The sequence below is a fragment of the Vulpes lagopus genome, chromosome 1 (genome assembly GCF_018345385.1).
Source record: "Vulpes lagopus strain Blue_001 chromosome 1, ASM1834538v1, whole genome shotgun sequence".
NCBI classification, from domain to species: Eukaryota; Metazoa; Chordata; class Mammalia; order Carnivora; family Canidae; genus Vulpes; species Vulpes lagopus.
In genome coordinates, this window is record NC_054824.1 from 185719746 (window position 1) to 185741024 (window position 21279).

The 21279-nt window shown below is 62.0% G+C and overlaps 2 protein-coding genes across 9 annotated transcripts in view; one reads left to right on the forward strand and one right to left on the reverse strand.

Annotated features, from left to right (window-relative positions):
• Positions 1 to 14447, forward strand: part of PPFIA4 (PTPRF interacting protein alpha 4) — a 46065-nt gene extending 31618 nt beyond the window's left edge. For 6 of the 8 annotated variants that reach the window (XM_041760570.1, XM_041760579.1, XM_041760603.1 and 3 more), the window contains 7 exons: positions 778 to 953; positions 5240 to 5337; positions 5948 to 6123; positions 8097 to 8165; positions 11492 to 11663; positions 11977 to 12081; positions 12311 to 14447. In XM_041760570.1, coding sequence (XP_041616504.1) covers positions 778 to 953; positions 5240 to 5337; positions 5948 to 6123; positions 8097 to 8165; positions 11492 to 11663; positions 11977 to 12035 — 750 coding nt within the window. In that variant the 3' untranslated portion in view covers positions 12036 to 12081; positions 12311 to 14447. The remainder of the gene's footprint in view (positions 1 to 777; positions 954 to 5239; positions 5338 to 5947; positions 6124 to 8096; positions 8166 to 11491; positions 11664 to 11976; positions 12082 to 12310) is intronic. The other 2 variants (XM_041760612.1, XM_041760624.1) reach the window with 1 other exon arrangement.
• Positions 14448 to 18627: 4180 nt separating this feature from the next.
• On the reverse strand, positions 18628 to 20980 carry MYOG (myogenin). The gene is made up of 3 exons (XM_041729071.1): positions 20427 to 20980; positions 19813 to 19894; positions 18628 to 19431 (listed from the first exon to the last, which is right to left on the reverse strand). The coding sequence occupies exons 1-3, from the start codon at positions 20970 to 20972 to the stop codon at positions 19310 to 19312; spliced, it is 750 nt and encodes a 249-aa protein (XP_041585005.1). The 5' UTR covers positions 20973 to 20980; the 3' UTR covers positions 18628 to 19309.
• Between the last annotated feature and the right edge of the window lie 299 nt (positions 20981 to 21279).

The following is a 21279-nucleotide window of genomic DNA, read 5'->3' on the forward strand; positions in this document are numbered from 1 at the left end:
ATACATCAGTGACCACAGAAACCGTAGGAACATTTTTCTCCAGCAAGGACGTGATAGCAAAGTGAGCCTAGCGGTTACCTTCAGAGGGGCAGCGGGTGGGCGCAGCCGTGGGACGCCCGGCGTGGTCGCTGTCCGTCGGCGGCAACGTCACTTTTATGCTGGATAACGAGCACAGGCTACGCTCATTTTTATTTGTATGATGGTTTCATTCCAAAAAAGTAAAAAGAGGTTTTCCAATCTAAAGCAAAATGAGGAAGGGTGAGGAGGCAGTGATGGGGGGCTCCTCCCGCCTTCCCGGGGCTGGGCGGCCAGAGAAGCCCCCGCTGCCGGCAGTGGGAGACGGGGCCGTGGGTGCGTGCAGGGGACCCAGGCGCCCCGGACGGACGGCGGCCCTAGAGCCTGGGCACCGGGTGACGCCACGGCTCTCGAGTCAGCACGTCCCGCTCGGGGCTGCGGGGGGCCGGTCCCATGGACGCGGCCTGCACCCAGGGTCCGGGGCTTGGGGCCGACGGGTCAGTGTGCCACCGACACCGCAGGTGCGGCCCCGAGTCGCCAGGAAGGGCTTCAGGGGATCTTGCTTCTGCTCGTTAGTGCAGACAAGTGACCCGTGGGTGGACCCGTACCATTCTGAGACCTTAGAAAGTCCCGCTTGGCACCTGCACCTGCCACCACTCCCGGCTTCTTAGTGGGAAGTAGGCCGCCACGGAGGACAGAGTGGGGTCTGTCCCCGCTCGGGCGCCGGCTGCCTCTCCCATCCTGCCCTCCCTGTCCCTGCAGACCCTGGCCTACGGGGACATGAACCACGAGTGGATTGGGAACGAGTGGCTCCCCAGCCTGGGGCTCCCCCAGTACCGCAGCTACTTCATGGAGTGCCTGGTGGATGCCCGCATGCTGGACCACCTCACCAAGAAGGACCTGCGGGTCCACCTGAAGATGGTGGACAGCTTCCACCGGTGAGCGGGGCTGCGGCCCGGTGGGCCCACAGGTCTCCCCGTCCTGCCGCCCGCGGGAGCACCCGGGCCTCTGGCCTCCCGCCCTTCGCGCCCGGGAAGTCGCTTCCGCGGCTTCGCTTCCGGGAGATTCCCCCCAGCCCCGTGTCGTTCCCGGCCTTTGGGCCTGCAGACCTTCTCCGGGCCGGGCGCTCTCGGCCTGGAGCCGCGGCCCCGCCTGGGTTCCCCGTCTTTCCCAGTTGAGGGGAAGGGCTTTTCCGGGCCCTCGTCCTGCCTGTGCCCAGGTCTGGGGCCCTTGGGGGCGGGATACCCTCCGGCTCTGTCCCTGCTGCCGAGGTCTCCCCAGCTGGCCGCCCGTGGGCAGACGTGGGCCCAGGTCCCCAGGTCGTGTCGTTTGGCCGACTCGGTATTTTAAAGATCATGAAGTCACTTACCAGTATTTTAACACTAGGACATTTTACACGACGTTCTGGATGTCTGGCTTCTCTTGAAAAACAACGGGAAGATGTGTTGAGAGGCCTTGGGGGGGGGGTTCCATCTGTGCCCTGGAGGCTGCACCTGTCCTCTCCCCGATGGCTGATGGGGCTGTGGACACACGGCCGCTGGCCTGTGGGGCTGGGAAGGCCCCTGGAGTGCCTCAGCCTCTGCACACGGTTCCAGGTCGGCTCCGTCTTGAGGTCTTCGGGGCTCCTGAAGCATCTCCGTGTTCCTCACCTCGACTACCTATAACCTGCTCTTATGCCACGTAGCGTTTCACAGGCATGCTCTAGTGTCTTTAAAACTTCTTTTAAGTCATAATGTTTATGACCAAAAAAAAAAAAAAAAAAGATATTTGAGAACTCTCCTTTTAGTGAGGGAAACAAGCCCAATAGAGATCAAGCGTGACCCACTCACTCAGCCAGGTGGTTGCAGAATGGGGCCCGCACCCTTCTCTCTTGGAGCTTTATTCCTTGGAGCATAGTGTTCTCTTTTTTAAAAAAGATTTTTTAAAATTTATTTATTCATGAGACACACAGAGAGAGGCAGAGACACAGGCAGAGACCCAGGCAGAGGGAGAAGCAGGCTCCTGCGGGGAGCCCCATGTGGGACTCAATCCCGGGACCCCGGGGTCACACCCTGAGCCGAAGGCAGACGCCCGACCGCTGAGCCCCCGGGCGCCCCCGGCTGTAGTGTCCTGTGGAGCAGCTCTCCTAGAGTTTGGAGAGTTTGGCTGTTTGCAGGGATCAGCACTGTCCCCCGAAGTGGTGCTGCAGCTGGGTGCCCCATCCTCCAGGCACGAGGCCGCGCTGCTCCCCTGCCGTGCCCGCCGGTGCTCTGCGGGAGGGGAGGGCCCGGCTCCCGGCGCTGAGGCCTTTCAGACCCCGGTGGATCTGACTCTGCCTTTTCACTGTGCTACGCAAACGCTTTGAAAGTCCTAGGAATTGGACAGAAAATTATAGCAAGTGAGAGCGGAGGCACACAGACGGCATTTCTGGTCGGGAGGCACGTGATCCTGCCCGCCCCTGGGCCTGCGTGGACCCGCCCGAGCCACCACTGGTTGCCTTGAGGCAGTAGAGTTCCTGGAAGTGATGCCTCTGAGCCCCAAGGGCTTGTTCTAGGCAGCGGGGCTGGGGCGTCGCTGGGGTGGGGGGAGCAGGCTGCACGATTTGACTTCACGAGGCGCGGCCTCCACGATAGAGCTGGGGAGGAACGGCTGTCCTCCACTTGACGGATGACAACCCCAGAGGCTGAATGACCAGCAGTGTCCAGGGCAGAGACGAGCACTGCAGCGGAGGTGGGCGAGCTGCCTGACAGGTGCTGGGCTCCCTGTCACTGAGGTGCTGGGCACAGGTGTTTACACTCCTCAGTAGGACGCGACCCAGGCGAGGCCCGAATGAGACGGGAGCTTGGACTGCTGGCCTGTGCGGCCCCTTTGACCTTCAGATTCTGGGGTTCTTGGCCTGGCGTAGTTGTTATTTATTGAGCGCTTACTCTATCCGGTACTGGTTAGGTTCCTTTAGTACTTTCTGTGAACCAGCTCATTTCATGCAGTGAACATTCACAGCGTTTACTATGTGCCAGGCACCCTCCCAGGGGTTTGAGATTTATCAGTGAACAAAACAAAGTTGCCCTCGTGGAGTTTCCATTCTAACTGGGATTGATCGATGGATTGATTAATCCATCCATCCATCTAGTGATCCATCCATCCACCCATCCTTCCATCTATCCATCCATCCGTCCATCCATCCGTTCATCCATCCATCTATCCATCCATCCTTCCATCCATCCTTCCATCCATCCATCCATTCATCCATCCATCCATCCATCCATCCGTTCATCTATCCATCCGTTCATCCATCCACCTATTGATCTATCCATCCACCCATCCTTCCATCCATCCTTCCATCCATCCATCCATCCATCCATCTATCCATCCATCCTTCCATCCATCCATCCACCCATCTATCCATCCATCCATCCATCCATCCATTCATCCATCCATCCATCCATCCATCCGTTCATCTATCCATCCGTTCATCCATCCACCTATTGATCTATCCATCCACCCATCCTTCCATCCATCCATCCATCCATCCATCCATCCATCTATCCATCCATCCTTCCATCCATCCATCCACCCATCTATCCATCCATCCATCCATCCATCCATCCATCCATCCATTCATCTATCCATCCACCCATCCTTCCATCCATCCTTCCATCCATCCATTCATCCATCCACCCATCCATCCATCCACCCATCCTTCCATCTATCCATCCATCCATCCATCCATCTGTTCATCCATCCATCCATCCATCCTTCCATCCATCCATCCATCCACCCATCTATCCATCCATCCATCCATCCGTTCATCTATCCATCCACCCATCCTTCCATCCGTTCATCTATCCATCCGTTCATCCATCCACCTATTGATCTATCCATCCACCCATCCTTCCATCCATCCTTCCATCCATCCATCCATCCATCCATCCATCCGTTCATCCATCCACCTATTGATCTATCCATCCACCCATCCTTCCATCCATCCTTCCATCCATCCATCCATCCATCCATCCATCCGTTCATCTATCCATCCGTTCATCCATCCACCTATTGATCTATCCATCCACCCATCCTTCCATCCATCCTTCCATCCATCCATCCATCCATCCATCCGTTCATCTATCCATCCGTTCATCCATCCACCTATTGATCTATCCATCCACCCATCCTTCCATCCATCCTTCCATCCATCCATCCATCCATCCATCCATCCATCCATTCATCCATCCATCTGTCCATCCATCCTTCCATCCATCCATCCACCCAGCTATCCATCCATCCATCCATCCATCCATCCATCCATTCATCTATCCATCCGTTCAGCCATCCATCTATTGATCTATCCATCCATCCTTCCATCCATCCATTTATCCATCCATCCATCCATCCATCCATCCATCCATCCATCCATTTATCCATCCATCCATCCATCCATCCATCCATCCATCCATTCATCTATCCATCTATCCATCCACCCATCCTTCCATCTGTCCATCCATCCATCCATCCATCCACCCACCCATCCATCTATCGTGTGTGTGTATAGATAAAAAGTGCCAGGGGAAAAAATGAGACCAAGGTAAAGAGGATGAGCCGTATGGGCTGGGGTGGTGATGATGACATTGCAGCTTTAAATCAGGTGGACAAGGTGACCAATGAATTGAGAAGATGACATTTGAGGAGAGACATAAAGGAGACAGGGGTGAGCCATGCAACGGATTGGGGAAGGAGTGCTGCAGGCAGACAGTAGCAAGTGCAAAGGCCCTGAGGTACACAGGCATAAGTGTGTTTGAGGAACAACAGAGGAGTCAGTGTACAAAGGCAAATCATGTAGCTTACGTAGGTCATTGTGAGGACTCTGAGTGAAATGGGGAGTCAAAGAATATCTGTGGGGCTCTTTCTGTAGCATCATATCGTTATGGGTCAGATACCTGTAGGGTCATTCCAGTGCCTAAAGAGTGGGGGGGGGGGGATGTTGCTTCATTCAGAGAACTGTCTTTCCAACGATCAGACCCATACCCTGGCCTAAAGGGAGGACATGGAGTGGGCAGTGGAGGGGAAGGAGCCTTGGACTGAACCCCATGCATGCCCCGGGAGGAGGAGGCGCAGGTGCAGGGGTGGGCTGAGGTGCAGTGTGTGCCGGGAGACGTGGGCCTGGACATGTTGTGGCTGGCGCTGGACGTGGGGCGGAGGGCAGGGATGTGGCCCCACTGAGGCTCTGCTCGGGGCTGTGTGCCTGCAGGACCAGTCTTCAGTACGGCATCATGTGTCTGAAGAGGCTCAATTATGACCGGAAGGAGCTGGAGAGACGACGGGAGGAAAGCCAGCACGAGATCAAGGGTAAGCTTGTCCAGCGCGGCGTGGGGCAGCTTGGGAGCAGGCCCCTGCCTCACCGTCCCCTGCCTCGGGTGAGTGGCGGGCGGGGAAGACATTCCGTGTCTCAGGGAAGCTCCAGACCTGGGGGGACATGGTCTGTGCCCCAAGGGTGTTGCCATCTGGTGGAGAAGAAACAGTCCCTGCCCAGTCAGCTGCACCCCCCGCCCCCCAGTGGCCACTGGCTGGACCAGCGCAGTGAACCCCCAGGCCGGTCCTGTGGACTGGTGTGGGAAGGTGGTCCTGCGGCTTGGTGATGTGGGCGGCACCGAGCAGGAAGGAGACAAGTCTGAGAAGACTCTTCAGAGGTGGAGAAAGAAGGGGACGGTGCCAGCCTAGAGGCAGGAGGCGGCCCCCGCAGGGGCGCCGGGGGGAGCCGGGAACCGCCTGGCCTGGAGTCCTGGAGGCTGGCAGGGGTGGAGGGTGCTGGGGCTGCTTCTTCAGGAGCCCGGGCGCCGGGGAGGACAGAGAGGACGCCGTGGGAAGTGGGTGGACTGGAGCACTGGGCACAGGGAGCCCCGCTTCTGCAGGCCGAACCCGTTGCCTCTTCCTGCCCCTTGCTTGCCGTGCCCTGCAGACGTGCTCGTCTGGACCAACGACCAGGTGGTGCACTGGGTGCAGTCCATTGGGCTCCGGGATTACGCGGGAAACCTGCAGGAGAGCGGCGTGCACGGAGCCCTGCTGGCCCTGGACGAGAACTTCGACCACAACACGCTGGCCCTGGTCCTGCAGATCCCCACGCAGAACACCCAGGTGGGCAGCCCTGTCCCGTCCCCCCGCCCCACTCTCCCTCCCTCTCCCCCTCCCGCTCCCACACACAGGCTAGGGATTTGTTGGGGGGACTGTGCTAGAGCCTGTGTCGGGGGGACACGATGTCCTCAAACCCCCAAGCCGCCTAGGGAGCAAGTGTCCTTCACACGTGGCGCGCAGGCACCCAGACCACGCCGCCGTGGGCACCCTCACCCTCTCCAAACCCCACCTTCACCTTTGACCCCTGCGGCTACCTTTCCTCGCTCTGCTTTTCTGACCTGACTGCTCTTAGAGGAGGACTAGCCCTGGGGCCCGAGGGGACCCGAGAGCCGGCCGTCTCCTCTGTCCCCCGCCTGAAGGACAGGCCTCTGGGCCCCGCGGGTGGAGAGAGCTCACTGCACCAGACGCCACAGCCCAGAGCCTCCCCGGGCCAGGGCTTTGTGTCCCTGCCACAGCTCAGAAGATGAGACGTCTCCTTGACCCATTTCATAATCACTGCGGAGCCGTCGTCCAGGACTACCCGAGCTCCCTTGGGCCGATTTACACATTTGGCCTCTTGAACTTCCTGTGGGTGGCAGATGCTGGAAGTGCTACCTGTCGCCTGGAGCCCCTCCTGTCGTGCCGGCTCCCGCCGTCCAGGCCTCCTCCGCACTGATTGGGGTTGACCCAGCCTTGCCTCTTGTCATTTCACCGCCTCTGATTGTGTTGCGCGGGGCCCAGGCCTTTGGGGCTCCAGACGGAGTGGTCCTAATTCTTTTAGGCTTTCCTCTTATAGACGCGCCTCCTGCCCTGATCGGTTTAGCCGCCCTTGTCTGGACTGTTTGCAGCTGTCAGGTCTCTTGAAATTCAGCAGCTAGAGCCACAAAAGCTATTCCGAGAGCAGATGCGTCTCGGCCTGCGTGAGGGTAGGCTGTGTCGGCCCATAACCTGGGGGCGTGCTGGCACTTTGGGGGTGCGGGGCGGCACACGGGCCCGGTGGGCCCCCCCCAACCCGGCGGAGTGGAGAACACGGATCCTCAATTCTCTAAGCAGAGCCGAGATCCCCAAGTTCCCCCACACGTGCTCGCCCGCCCCACAGCTTTGGAGGATGGTCACCGGAGGAGCAGTGTCCTCTGGATGCCTGGAAGTGGACGATGCTCCTCCTCTTGCATCACTCATGAGAATCACCTTCTCGATGCTGACAGTTCCTACGAGGCTCCGTGGTTAACGTTTTCCACCCAGAAACGGGCTTGTTCTTCTCCAGCGTCGGTCTCCTGTCCACACGTGTCCACGCCTCTGCAGAGCAGCAGGAGGCCCCTCCGGCGCTTGCGAACCTTCTGTTTTTCCTGCCTGGTCCATTTAGCGCAGCTGTTAGGGGCGGTGGGAGCCGACCCGGTGTGAAATTCTTCACCAACAGTGGTTGAGAGTATCTGGTGGCTGTTTCCAAAACTTTGTAGTTTTTGACGTTTCCCAAATCTCCTGCTGACTTAGGCTCCTGGAAGGTTTGGTCGAGGCCTGTAGGCACGAGTCTGCCCAGGGGCCACAGGCCGTAGGACTGCGCAGTCCTCCTGATTTAAATTTGTGATGTGGAGCCTTATGAAATAGGTTTCTTTCATCTAAATACACTAACTCCTTATTTTCCATGGTCTCCATGCTCACTTACCCTCCAGAAGGGTAGTGACGCATGATTTTTCCCATATACACAGAATGTAGGGTTTTCCCCCCGTAAGTGACCTGTGCAAACGTGTTCTGTGGTCTGACTTTGTGCAAAGTTACAGTTTTCTAATGGGCCCCACAGGAAAGAGTCCTAAGGCTGATAGGTCCACTTCTAAGAGGACACTGAGGTTTGCCTGAAGGAGCAGCATCGGGGCTCGTGGGTTAAATGCACCGAAAGCCCCATCTCTGCCCTTGGGCCTCGAGGAAACAGGAGCAGCCTGGCAGAGAGGTCACTAACTCTACCCCTCCCATCTCTCCATCTCTGCGTCCGTGGACTCCAGGCACGCCAGGTGATGGAAAGAGAGTTCAACAACCTGTTGGCCTTGGGCACAGACCGGAAGCTGGATGATGTGAGTCCTTGGCTATGAATTAGGGGCCCTCGGGGTTTGGGCATTGGTGGTTCGTTGGGTTGAAATTCCTGAGCTGTGCTTTCCTTGGGCCGAAGATTGGTGGCCGAAGGGAGGAAGCTGGGGGGGATTGGGATGATGGTGGGAGGTGCAGGGGCAGGCCTGGCAATAGGCCTAGAGACGTCTCTTGAAACTGCTCGCACAAAAACCAAAGGCTCCTGTGTGTCACACGTCTGGCGTCTTCCAACTCTGTGCCCCACCGCCCTCCTAGCCACGCAGGGTCACGGGTGCCCCACAGAGGCCACCGCTTTGAGATCACGCCTTTTTCTTAATCTCCACCCCCATGTCTCAGTGCTCTTGGCGCCGCAAGGCTCCAGCCTGCTTATCAGGACGCCCGCGCTGTGGGAGCGTCCTGGCTCAGGGGGTGGCGTCCGGCTGAGGCCCTGCAGTGACCGGCCTGCCAGCTCGCGCGGGGCATGCGGCTCAGACGTATGAGCAGCGCGTGGCTTCCTCCCTGGTTCTACTCTTGAGTTAGCTTCAAGCCACGTTAAGGTTCTCCTCTCCTGACCCCCTGGTCAATGAAAAACCGGCCTTTCCCCCTGGGTTTCGGGGGGCCTTTCCCTGAGTTTAGGCTGGACTGTGTCCAGGAGGACCCGGGAGGCCCTGGGCCTGTCCCCCGAGGGTGCAGCCCTTTCCTCGGCCCTCCTCCCTCCGCTCCCTCCCTCCGCTCCCTTCTCACTTTCCCATCACCAGCCTCGTCTACCTTTGCGTATCAGGTCAGCCTTGGCCGCCTGGGCTCCAAACAAGTCAAAAAAGAGCCCAGATTATTTATTTTTAGCGTCTCCAGCTTCAATCAGGTCTGTTTCTTCTGATCTCCGTGGTCTCTGTAGCTTCCCTTTCCACATACCCTGCCCCGCCCAGCGCCGCTGTTTGGACTTTGGGGCCTGCTTGGGGGACACCGTCAGTGCTACCGACCTGTTAGTCTTTCTTAGCCGGGCTTACCAGGGCTAACGTGCCCCTCCGTGCACCGGCCGTTCTGCTTCAGCAGACCAGACCCACGCGGGAACACACAGAATTCGTGGAGGGGTGTTTTCTTCAGAGGTACCTTGAAATTTGGACTGTGATCTTCACACACACACGCGATATACGTGCGTGCATGAGTGTGGCCGTACCGGCCGCCCCCGCTCTCAGAGATCTGGATTTCCCCAGTGCCCCTGCCATGTGGACCCTCCTCTCACTCGCCCCCACACCTAAGAGCTTGGTTTTCTCGATGCTGCTTAGAAAAATGACTCCCATGGATCTTAGCGTGGTGCTTTCTAATTAGAAAGCTACGTATCCCTTCAATCCTTACAAAAATATTCTTCGAAGGCCCACTCAGGGCCAGGCATTGGCCCAGGCATGGGGTAGAGCGGTGGTCGACGTCCCTTTACGCGTCACGTGGACCAGGTCATGATCCCACCTGATGGGCTGATGAGGGACTAAGCCCACAGGGGACTTGCGTGTGGCCAAAGGCTGATGTGCGGCAGAGCAGGGACGGAACAGAACCGCCTCTGGTTCCTGTTCTCTCCCCGACACCCCGCTGTCCCCTCGGAGCGCGCAGGGCTAGCCAGCCTCTCAGGCTTCGGACCCTGGGGTGGGGTTACTGAGGCGATGATGTCCTCGATGATGTCATCTCGGCAGCACAGCGGACTTCTGGGATGCAGCGAGGTGTGGGCTGCAGAGGACTGGTTCTTGCAGGAAGCTCACAGTGGAAAGGCCAGGTTCTGGGAACGAGGTGGGGATTGGTGGTGGTGGCGGGCACAGTGCGGGTCAGAGCTCCGGGGAGATGCTTCCTGTCTGGCCGTCTAACACAGCGTCAGCAACCGTGAGCTGACTCCAGCTGCTTCCTAGGTTCTCAGTTTCCCCTCTTCGGCTTCAAGGCCCCGGAGGCTTGCACAGTAGGACTTGAGGGAGAAGAGGACAAGTGATAGGGTCGGCTGAAGGTGGAAATGGGGGGAGCAGGGAGGGAGGGAGGAAGGGACAGCAGTCTGGGTTGGGTTGAGGGCAGGATCCTGGAACGAAAGAAACGATGAGGAAAGTTCCTGATGAACTCATGGATGGGAAGCCTGCGGAGGAAACCAGCTGCCACCCGTTCCTTCAACAGCCATTTATTGAGCCCTACAGTGTCCCCAAGCACCACCTTGGGGGCTGGGGATATGTCGGTTGGAACAAAAAAGATCCTGGTCTCGGTCCTGGAGCAGAGAGTTTGAAAGTCAGCGAGAGTTGAGGGAGTGGGGTGGAGGGACGCGGAGAGAGAGCTCAGGGAAATAACCTTCTAAGCACAGGAAAACACGACGCTACGGTGCGGTGCGTGCTGGACCTGGCGCCAGGAGTCATAGGGGCCTTTGGCCTTGGGGCTGGGCCGGGCTGCGGGGCCCTTGCGCCTCTGGCAGCTCTCTGCCTGCGCCGGTTCTGAGAACACAGTGGGTCTCCATTGGGGTCGGGGCATGGGGAGATGAGGCACGGCTGCCAAGCAGGGCGGGAGTGGGCTCTGCAGGGTGGGAGGGGGCCATGCACAAGGCTCTGCAGGGCGGGGAGGGGGCCGTGCACAGGGCTCTGCAGGGCGGGAGGGGGCCGTGTACAGGGCACTGCAGGGCGGGAGGGGGCCGTGCACAGGGCTCTGCAGGGCGGGAGGGGGCCGTGCACAGGGCTCTGCAGGGCGGGAGGGGGCCGTGCACAGGGCTCTGCAGGGCGGGAGGGGGCCGTGCACAGGGCTCTGCAGGGCGGGAGGGGGCCGTGCACAGGGCTCTGCAGGGCGGGAGGGGGCCGTGTACAGGGCACTGCAGGGCGGGAGGGGGCCGTGCACAGGGCACTGCAGGGTGGGAGGGGGCCGTGCACAGGGCTCTGCAGGGTGGGAGGGGGCCGTGCACAGGGCCATCCCGCAGGCCAGGGCTCTGGGTGCCCTTTGGCAGATGGTTTAGAGGCGCTGGCAGGTGGCAGAGGGCTGCTCACCTCCTCTCCCTCTGGATGAGCCCGGTCCCACGGCCTCGCACCTGACCCCTCACAGGTGCTCTCACCTGGTCCTCTGAGGCTAGGCAGCCCGGGAAGTGGGGGGGAAACGGCAGAGAAAAGCCACTACATGGGGAGGCTCAGAGTGGCCCCTTAACTCACCCGAGCTGGCTGGTCAGACAGTGGTGGGCGCCCGGGGCCTGGGCCTGGGTCGCAGGGCAGCGGGGCAGCCTCAGTGGGGGGGGCATCCCCGGGCGGCGGGGACCCCCACCTGGGCCACGACTTCATCCTACAGACCCTGCAGGGGCGTGGGCGGGGACTGAGCCTCCTTGTCCCCATAGGGCGACGACAAGGTGTTCCGCCGAGCACCTTCCTGGAGGAAGCGCTTCCGGCCCCGGGAGCCGCACGGCCTGCTCGGTGCCTCGGCAGAGACGCTCCCCGCCGCCTTCCGCGTGGCCACCCTGGGGCCCCTGCAGCCCCCCGCCGCACCGCCTCCCAAGGTCACGCCCGAGGGTGAGTGATGGGCCTCGGGGCCTGCAGGCGCCGCTGCACTAACGCTGCCCCCGGGCCGGCGGGCGGGCCCCACCCGACCCTAGCCCCCACCCGACTCCAACCCCACCCCGGACCCCACCCTGAACCCCACCACAACCCCGACCCGACCCCCAACTGACCCTGACCCGACACCCACCCCGACCTTGACCCCTACCCTGACCTCGACCCCACCCCAGACCCCACCCCGACACCAACCCGACCCCCACCTGACGCCACCCTGACCCCCACCCCGACCCCGAGTGCGCCCACTAACCGCCGCTCTGTGTTCTCCCAGCTGGGACGGCGGGGGCGCCGAGGCTGGAGGCCTCCACGGTCCGGACCTACTCCTGCTGACCCCCCCTCCCGCCCTGGCCCCCGCGGGGTGTGCCTGAGGCGCGGGGTAAGTGGGCAGCCAGGGCCGCATGCCGCCCCCCCCTCCCCCGCCGGCCCCTGCTCGCTGCCGCTTCCCCTGCAATCTCCCCCCCCACGTGCAGCCTGCTCCCCTCCTGTCCCCGCTCGCTGTCGCCGCCCCCGCCTGGCACCTGCTTGCAAGCTGGGCACGTGCACCTGCGCCCGGGAGGAGGCTCCGCTCACCACGCAATGCCTCTCTCTCTCTCTCTCTCTCTCAGCTCGCTCCCACTATCTCTATGGTCACATGCTCTCTGCCTTCCGGGACTAGCCACGGTCACGGCCTGTCCCCGCTGGGGTCCCCAGGCCCAGCTGGCCCGGCCCTCCCGCCGTACCAGTCCTGCCGCGGCCCCCAGTTTCCGTGACTCCAGCGGCCCTGGATCTCAGAACACCCTGGACCTCCTTGGCCTCCCACCCCGAGTCCCCCCGTGGGCCCTCCGTGAGTCTCGTGGCCGTGGCTGGCGTCCGGCTCGTCCCTGCTGGGGATTTCTGCAAAAGGCACAGGACGCAGCGGCCCGGGGCGGGCATGACCTCACCTTCCCTCTGGGCCTAGCCTGGCCTGAACTGCGACCCCACCGGAGACCAGGACCTGTGGCAGGCCCGGGGACGGCCCTCCAGGCGCTGCCTTGCTCAGGCTCTGGGGCCTTCGGGTCCCAGGCACGTCCCAGCTGCGGGACCCCCGGTTCTGGCGCTCCCGGCCTTCCCCGTCTGTCCACAGGGCAGCTCCTGGCTCCAGGACCTCCCTGGGGCTCGGCTGGGAGGGGCTGCGGAAGGGCGGTGAGGCTGGGGCAGGAAGGCTAAGCGGGGACTCCAGGCGCATGCCCAGGATCCATCCCCAACGTGACCTGGGGGCGAATCGGAGAGAAAGGGGCCCTGAGCTCTGAGCCAAGGTTAAGAATGGGGAACCCTTGAGGCCTCCCGCCCAGTGAGAGGTGCCGCCCGCCTGCTGGAGGGCGAGCCGGTGGCCTGTGTCCACCTCAGGCCCAGACGCCAGGGGACCAGCAGGTGGAGCTGCCGCTTGGGGCAGGGCTGGGGCTTGTGTGGGAGCTTGGCTCTGGGGCAAGGGAGCTACCCACAGAGCCTACTCTGCTCCCGGTTCTGCCCCTGCCCCACCCCTTTAGTAACCCAGCCCCTAAAAATCTACGTTGACCTTGAACCAGGCCTGGGAGAGGTGGCCTGAGGCTCTGTTCCCCTGGTCTCTCGGGAGGAGTCCAGGCGTCCCCTTCAGCGAGCCCTAGCCCAGGTCCAGGAAGCCCAGTTGGTCCAGGCCGTCGCTCTCCCGCCTGGCCCTAAATCACCCACCCTTCGTTCAGGGCTCTTTGGGGGCAGGGACTGCCTCCTCCAGAAATTCCTGAGACCCCCCCCCAACTCCCGTCCTTTTCATCGCTTTCCCCAGCAGCACGGTGGCATCCAGGGCTGGGGGTCCAGGTCCCAGCGTGCTTGGAACGTCACACCCAAGAAATCCCTCTTCCTTCCCCACCTCCTTATCTTGCCAGAATGCCTGGAAGTGTTTGGGACCCAGGTTCGGGGGGAGCTGATGGGACCCAGGGCTTCATCCGAGGAGAGGAGAGGAAAGGGGCTGGAGCGTGCTTCCTGGGGAGGTGCCAGGGCCATGCCGTCCTCCAGGCGGCCGAGCAGCTGGTGTGCAACCCGATCGACTTGGGTTCGAGCAGGGGCTTGGCTAGCAGCTGGGAGGGTGGGCCAGAGCCCCCTGGCCAGAGGCGTGCAGAGCCAGGGCAGTGCCAGGGCACGGAGCCCCCTGCTCCTTCTCAGTAGAGGAGGGGTGGCCCCGGGGTGGGGCCGAGCGGGCTACCCTCCCCGTCCTCGCCCTCCCTGCCCCTCAGGCTGCTGCAAGTGCAGCTGCTCATTCTCGAGCAGAGAACGTGGTGGATGGAGAGAGAAGGCCCCTCCCCGGGTGGTGGATGTGAGGCTCCTGAGACCGTGGGGGTGGGGGCCACAGGGCCGCCTAGCTGCAGCAGGGGACACTTGATGGGCCGAGTGGGAGATCCAGTCCGGCTTCTCCGGCACGCTTGGCCTTGGCCGTGGCCCGTCATGGTCGGCCACGTGCCTGGGTCCTTTCAGGGCGCCTTGGGAGGGGCCGCAGGGCAGTGGCGGTCGGGAGAACCCGTGTGTGCCGCGATGGGAGGCTGGAGCTTCGTGTGCCCCTCACCCCACAGTCCGTGTAGTTTTTACTTGGAGACTCGCCAGTGACCCGAACCCCCATCGCCAGCCCCCTGTGTCCTGCCGGTCCCCTTCTCAGTACTGTACTGGCTCCGCGCGCCAGGGCTGGGGTGTGGGGTGTGAGTGTGAGCGTGGCTGTGTACGTACCAATAAACAACCTGGTTTTAAAACAACCTACACACGGCTCTGGGACTTTTTTTCTTTTTCATTTCTTTCTTTTTTTTTTTTTTTTAACTTTAGAGTCCAGCCTCTTCCACGGTGGGAAGGGCTGCTCTCCTCTGGGAAGCAAACACCCGGGTTTAGGGTTCAGAAGGAGCACAGCAGCCGGTTCACTTACAGGAACAGGGGATGGAGGAGGGTTGGTGTTTGGGTTGCTTGTGCCAAGGGAGTCAAGGAAAAGGAGGAGGAGCCCCTCTGCCTTTCTGGGCCCTGGCCCAGCTCCGCCCTCCCCATGGCCTCCCCGAGGCTCCCTGGGCATTGGCTCAGATGGCTCCTCGCTCTCACTGCAGCAGCCCCGGTGCCCGCGAACACAGGCCCTCCTCCCCCGAGACTCGGCCCCGGTGCCCCTCGCCCGTCTCAGTCCCCCGGGCTCAGTGGGGTGGCCAGCCCCATCCCCAGGAGGCAGAAGGGTACCTCTTGCCTTTGCAGCCGCGAACCTTCCAGACCCATCTGGAGCATCACCTGGGAGGCATGCCCAGCCTCCCCGCAGAATTAGATAAGCGGCGACTGCTCCCTGGGACCTGCACCCTCCCGTGCCGGGTGCCCTTTCTGCTTGTGAGGGAGCCCCTTGGGTCTGTCGTGTTGGTCTCCAGGTTCCCGGGTGGACACACATGAGTGAGCAAACGAATGAGCCTTATCTCACGAGTGTCTCGAGGGTTATTATTACGTAAAGTAGAAGTCACCAGGAACTACTGGGCGCCGGGCACGGTTGAAGCGCTAGACGTGTAGGCTCGGGCAACGCTCGCGGCCCTTGACGTGTTTTCCCCTTAGCTTGTGGGACGCGAGTCGTGAGGCCAAGTGCACACGGCTGGTTGGAGACATGCGGGTTCCAGAGCCAGGTCTTCGGCTGCGACTGCGAGGCTTGTCCTCCCTGACGCCAGGACTGCCTGCGGGGGTGGCTGCTCCTCTCCCAAGTGAGCTGAGCGTAGGCCCTCAGCTCCCCCCCAAACCCACACGCCCGTGGTACTTGGCTCCTGTGATCCGCGGACTCGGTTTCCTCTGCTCACTTAAACCGCGGCCTCCTGGAGGGCAGCTTAACACACCGTATCCTCTCCAAGGCGACCACTGCCCCCAACACTGGAGGTACAGGATGCGGGGTCCACGGCTCCGGTGCCGGCGGCGGCCACACAGGCACCTGCGAGCCTGGAAGGGCACCGAGAGGGAAGGTGCAGCCTAGTGCCGCCGAGCCTCTGGGGGGCTCCCACCTGCCCCGTGACCAAAGGTGGAAGTGACCAGGCTCGGTGATGAGCTACAAGATGGGATCCGGAAGGATCCAGAAAAACTTTTTTTTTGGATTGAAAACCGTTTCCCAGTGTTGCCATCCACCGGGATGGGGAATGGGGAAGGGATAAGCTTATGTGCAAATGGGAGTCGTTGTAGAGACACTGAACTTGAGGGGAGACCCCAACATCAAGCTCCGTCCGCATTTGTAGAAAAGACAGACCCTAAGTTTCTCTCCTAGATCGCTTCCCTTTGCCTCCCTTAGGGATGTTCCGAGCAGAATGAGAGGCAAAGGGTCTGTGTCTGGCCGTTGCCTGCGGCTGAGGGGTGAGGCCCGGCCAGACGTGCCATGGGGCGGAGACCTGGGGTTCCCACCTGGGCCTGGTCTGTGAGTCCTCAGCCGAGACCCCAGCCAACCCCAGAGCCTTCGGTCCTTCCGGGGCTCCGGTGCCTCAGCTCGAGCCTGGAGCCCAGCAGCCGGACGTCGGGCAAGTCCAAAGGGTGGGACGTTGGTGATGGGGTCTCATCCCTGCACAGATACCCGATTTGAGGGGGCGCCTCTCCTCGCCCTCCATTGTCCCCTCGCCGCCCCCTCGGTGGTCCAGCTACCACTGCACTAGCCGCACTGAAAAGATTTTCCCGTTTGTCCGATAGATGAGCTTAGAAGTCAGGAGATAGGACATGAGAGACCCCTAACTCTGGGAATCGAACTAGGGGGGGTGGAAGGGGAGGTGGGAGGGAGGTGGGGGTGACTGGGTGACAGGCACTGAAGGGGGGCACTGGACGGGATGAGCACTGGGTGTTATGCGGTATGTTGGCAAATTGAACACTGAAAAAAATAATTTATAAAAAAAAAAAAAAAAACCCAAGCAACGAATAGAAGCCGAAGAAACGAATGGCCGGGGAGGTGCGCTGCCGTCACTCGGGACAAGCGTCCTGTTCACGTGTGACACTGGAGCGCCCGGCCGAGGACTTCCTTGCTTTTCGTTCTAGCGGATTCCCTGAAGTCCTGCACCAGGTAACGCCGGGTTAACCTGGCTCGATTTAATCGCCGGCGCTTCCCCTGGAGACCTGGATTGAGGCTAATTTCCCTGAAGAACAACTGCTCATTATTCATTAATTGGAGTCTTAGTACCTGTAATTTAATTGTGAAGCCTAAAGCGTTCATTTAGGAAAGGCCCAGGGCGTTGGTGACAATTTATTCTGTGCAAACAATGGATGAGGGTAGGCCTCCGTGTGGCCAAGTTTGCCGGTCACACCTGTGAGGTGCCAGCAACTCGTCGCTCTGGTGGGCGGCTTACGGACTTTTAATTAATTAATTAATTAATTAATGTGTTTGTTTGTTTTTTTATTTTTGTGGCTTACGGACTTAAAGGCCAAAGGAGAAATAAACGGGTAGACAGTCGCCCCCCGCCCCCGCCGATGGTCGGGGACCGTGGACCTGAGGGCCGCGCTGAGGACGGCCCGCGCTTACCGAGCAGGAGTATGAGCCCTCGTTTCCACTTGACGCAACAAGAACCATCAACGGGAGAAGCATGCCCAGGCTCCCGGGCCTATCAGCTGCGTGCTGGAGAGGAGGACGTGGGTCCTGGGCTCCCCCGAGCCCCCCGGTGAGAACCAGGGCACGGCAGGTGGAGGGATCGTATCCCCCCAGGAGCTGGGCAGATGCCAGGGCAGCGGAGGGGAGCTTGAGGAGAGCCGGGCCCGCGGCACGTGCAGTGTTGGCAGCGGCCATGGGGGGTGAATGTGATCTGCACCAGCTCGAGGCTCTGTTCGGCTCCCAGGGCAGCGAGCCAGGGGGCTCCGTCGTGCACAGGACACGGGTGTCCTCCTGTCCTTCCAAGAACACGGGGGACTGTAAACCCAATGACACAAGCTCAAGGAGAAGCTCCCACCACGGGGCAGATGGACGCACGGGGCCCGGCTGGTTGATGGACGCACAGAGGCCCGGGTTCGGGGGCCCGGCGGGAGGTAAAACTGGCTCCCGTCCACCATCGGGGGCCCCGAAGAATTGAGTGGGGGGCTGGACCGTGTCACGCTCTGGATCCCCAGACTCCCTAATGATTCTCAAACATAATTTGCAATAAATGAGACAAATTCAGCCTAAAGTAGTTGGAGTTAGTAAGACTTTCATAGACGTGCACAGTCCATTCAGCCTCAGCTTGTCTTCCCACCCCCCGCCCCCCTGCCCACCTCCTCCCTTCGGCCAGTCATTGGAAGGGAGCGGCGCATGAACACAAGCCCAGCCTCCCTCCCTTTGACTGTCTTTTGGGGCCCTGCCCCTGCCCCCATGACCGCATCCATCCTCCAGCCGTGGGCAGGGGCCTGGCAGGGTGCAGAGAGGAGAGGCTGGGTGGCCTGCACGGAAGTGATGGCGTCTGACCCCAATCACACCGACCTATTCACCTCCCCCCTGCAGGGTTCCCGGGACCGTCATGCCAGAGGAGGGGCAGGGGTTAGGGACGGGAGACCCACAAATTCCCATCCATCACCCTGCGAGCTGGCTGTGGGATGAGAGCTGGGCACAGGGCGTGCCCGTGGGTGGAAGGGAATGGGCCCTGGGGTTTAAGGTGGAGCTCATACGCCCCTGTGCACGGTCTACGGTCTAGCGTCCACGAACCAGGGGGGCCCCCAGTGCAGGCCGGGCCCTTCTCCAGGTCTCAAGGCGTCCGTGGGTCTGGCCTTCACCCACCCCGTGGGCCATACCCAGCAGCCTTCATAAGGAGCCGGGCTCCCAGCGGCTGGTGGGACCAGCAAGGTGCTGCCTCAGCTGCTCTCGGAGCCCCACCAGGTGCAGGCCCTGGGAGTTCCCCACCCCGGGGCTGTGTCTACACCACCGAGGGGAGCGGCCGGGCTGGTGGGCACCCCCCCCCCGCCGACATCAACACAGGACGCTCTCTTAGCACCCAGTCTTTATTCATTTTTTAAAAAAGAAATCCAAATAAGTTAGCAAAAAAAAATTACAAAACAATGTCAAAACCACACGATGCTTAGTTAAGAAAGGAAATCACCCAAGACCCCTGCCCCCCTCCCTGCCTGTCCCCGGCAACTCGTATGCAGGAGACCTTGGTCAGATGGCAGCTTCGCAAACACAAGACATGAAACCACTGGAAGTTTCCCAGGATTCACTGCAAAGCTTGCCCCCCCCCCCCGCCCCGGGAGCAGGATCGTCCCCCTCCCTTGTCTCCCAGTGCAGGGCAGGCCCAGCCCAGCCGCTGGCATCGGGAGGGACAAGTGCGGGAGGCGCACAGCTCGTCCTGGTCAGGACCGGCTGGCCTCTCGCGGTCTCTGTCGAGGGGGGCGGTGGAGCATCAGGAACAAAGGGGAGCTCCTGAGTCTGGCCCCTGACCTGGGGCACACACGGGGCACATGAGGGGCCCTCTGGTCCCTGCTTATCTCCCTGGAGACAGGCTGCTCCTTGCTGTCAGGAGTCAGCTGGGAGAGTGGCCACCCCTCTGCGGGGGGGGGCGACTTGGCCTTATATGGATGGAGGGCGGGGGAGACTGGCGCTTGGCAGCCCCGGGCTGGCTCTCTGGCATCAGGACAGCCCGGCTTAGGAAGGCGTCTGCGGCCAGCGGGGGGGACGCTCACGGGCGCCCTCAGTTGGGCATGGCTTCGTCCGGAAAGGCCGCAGAGACGTCTTCCACCGTGATGCTGTCCACGATGGACGTGAGAGAGTGCAGGTTGTGGGTGTCCGAGGGGTCGGCGGCGAGCAAGTGGTCTGCGGGGAGATGGGAGGGTGTTACCCGGGGGTGATGGGGCCCTCGGAGTGGCACGGGCGCTCCAGGACGGCGGCTGGGCGGGAGCCGGGACTCCTGCTCCCCAGGCCCTGCCTTTCCTGGGCCTGCGGGGGGGGTGGGGGGGTGGGGGGGTGCGGGTGCACGTGTGCGTCCGTGTGCCCGCTGAGCACGCGCCCCCTCCGTGACCTCCCCGCTGGTGTGAGTGGAGCCGCCTGTGCACCCCGGGGCCCGCCGGGCACGGAGGGGCAGGAGGCCTGGCCTGCTCCCTGGCTCCTGGGCCTCAGGAGGCGGCCTCGGCAGGGAGAGCCCTGGGGCGGGAAGTGAGGCAGAGGCCTGAGCTGAGGGGTGCGGGGCTCACTCACCCCCGGGGCTGGGGCCGAACTCCAGGGTGCTGCCCCACTCGGGGCTGCAGGAGGCGCTGTGGGAGCTGCAGTCACTGGGCACCTGCAGGACGCGAAGCCCGAGGTCAGAGCGTGGCCACTGCTGGCGTCCCTCCATCCCTCTGTCCCTCGGTCGCCGCCGCGGGGTGGGGATGGGCCCCAGGGCCTCGTCAGAGACCGTGCCCCTGCTGGACACACGCCCCCTGCGTCCGGGCCTTTCCTGACCCCCGTCTCCGGCCGTGGCCCTGTCCTCGCAGGCCACCCAGCCGAAGGGGTCCCTGGTTTTCCCGAGCCTCAGAGGTGAGGGACGCGGCTGCAGCGAGCGGGGCGCTGGGCCACACGCGCCCTTCACCCTCGCCCCCACCCAGGCCGGCTCTGGACTCGCCCTCCCCTCCCTCCTGCCGCCCACCCCGCCGCCTCCGTGTCTCCCCGCCGCCCTCAGCTTGGCCCGAAGGACAAAGGGACACGGGTCAGCTGGGCAGCCCGGCTCTGCCGAGGGGCTCCTGCCATGTCTAGGCCCTGCTGCAGCCCCCCTGGCCCCGCGCGGGCACCGGCCTCCCGCCCCCCGGGCAGCTGGAGGGACCGCGGCCACTCACCCCCGGCTGGGGCCCGCCCCCGCCCCGGTAGCGGAGGTCCCGCTCCTCCTGGTTGAGGGAGCTGAGCAGGGCCTGCAGGCGCTCGATGTACTGGATGGCGCTGCGCAGGATCTCCACCTTGGGCAGCCGCTGGTTGGGGTTGAGCAGGGTGCTCCTCTTCAGGGCCTCGAAGGCCTCGTTCACTTTCTTGAGCCTGCGCTTCTCCCTCAGCGTGGCCGCGCGCCGCCGGTCCACCGACACCGACTTCCTCTTACACACCTTGCATGCCCACGGCAGGCACTGGCCCAGGCAGTGCTCGGGGGTCCCCAGCCCCTTGTCTTCGAGGGGCCCCCGGGCCTCGGGGCTCAGGCTGAGCTCAGTCCGCTCGTAGCCCGGCGGCTCGAAGGCCTGCAGGTGGACGGGCAGGTAGCTCTCCCCGTCGTAGAAGTGGGGCTCCTGGTAGAAGTAGGGGGACGTCTCATAGAGCTCCATGGGGTCGGAAAGGACCTGCTCCTGCCACCGGCCCCCAAGCTCCTGCAGCCCCTCACGCCAACTGCTGGGTGCCATTTAAACCCTCCCCGCTGGCATGGAACCAGAGATAAATATAGCCGATGCCGCAGAAACCTGAGCCCCCCCTAAGCTGTTGCTGCACATCAAGACGTTTACAGTGGATTAGATGTGATTCCCCTGCCCTCTCCCCAGCCCCCGCCCGGCCAGCCCGCCTGCCCCGGCCGGCTCCTGTGCACCGGGAAGGAGGCCGTCGCTGTAATTCGATTAGTTTTCATTTCTCTGCGGCCCCCGGGGGGCAGGGGAGGTGGGGGAGGACACACGCTCCCCTCTCATCTGCTCCTTTCAATTACTCCGGGCTGGGCGG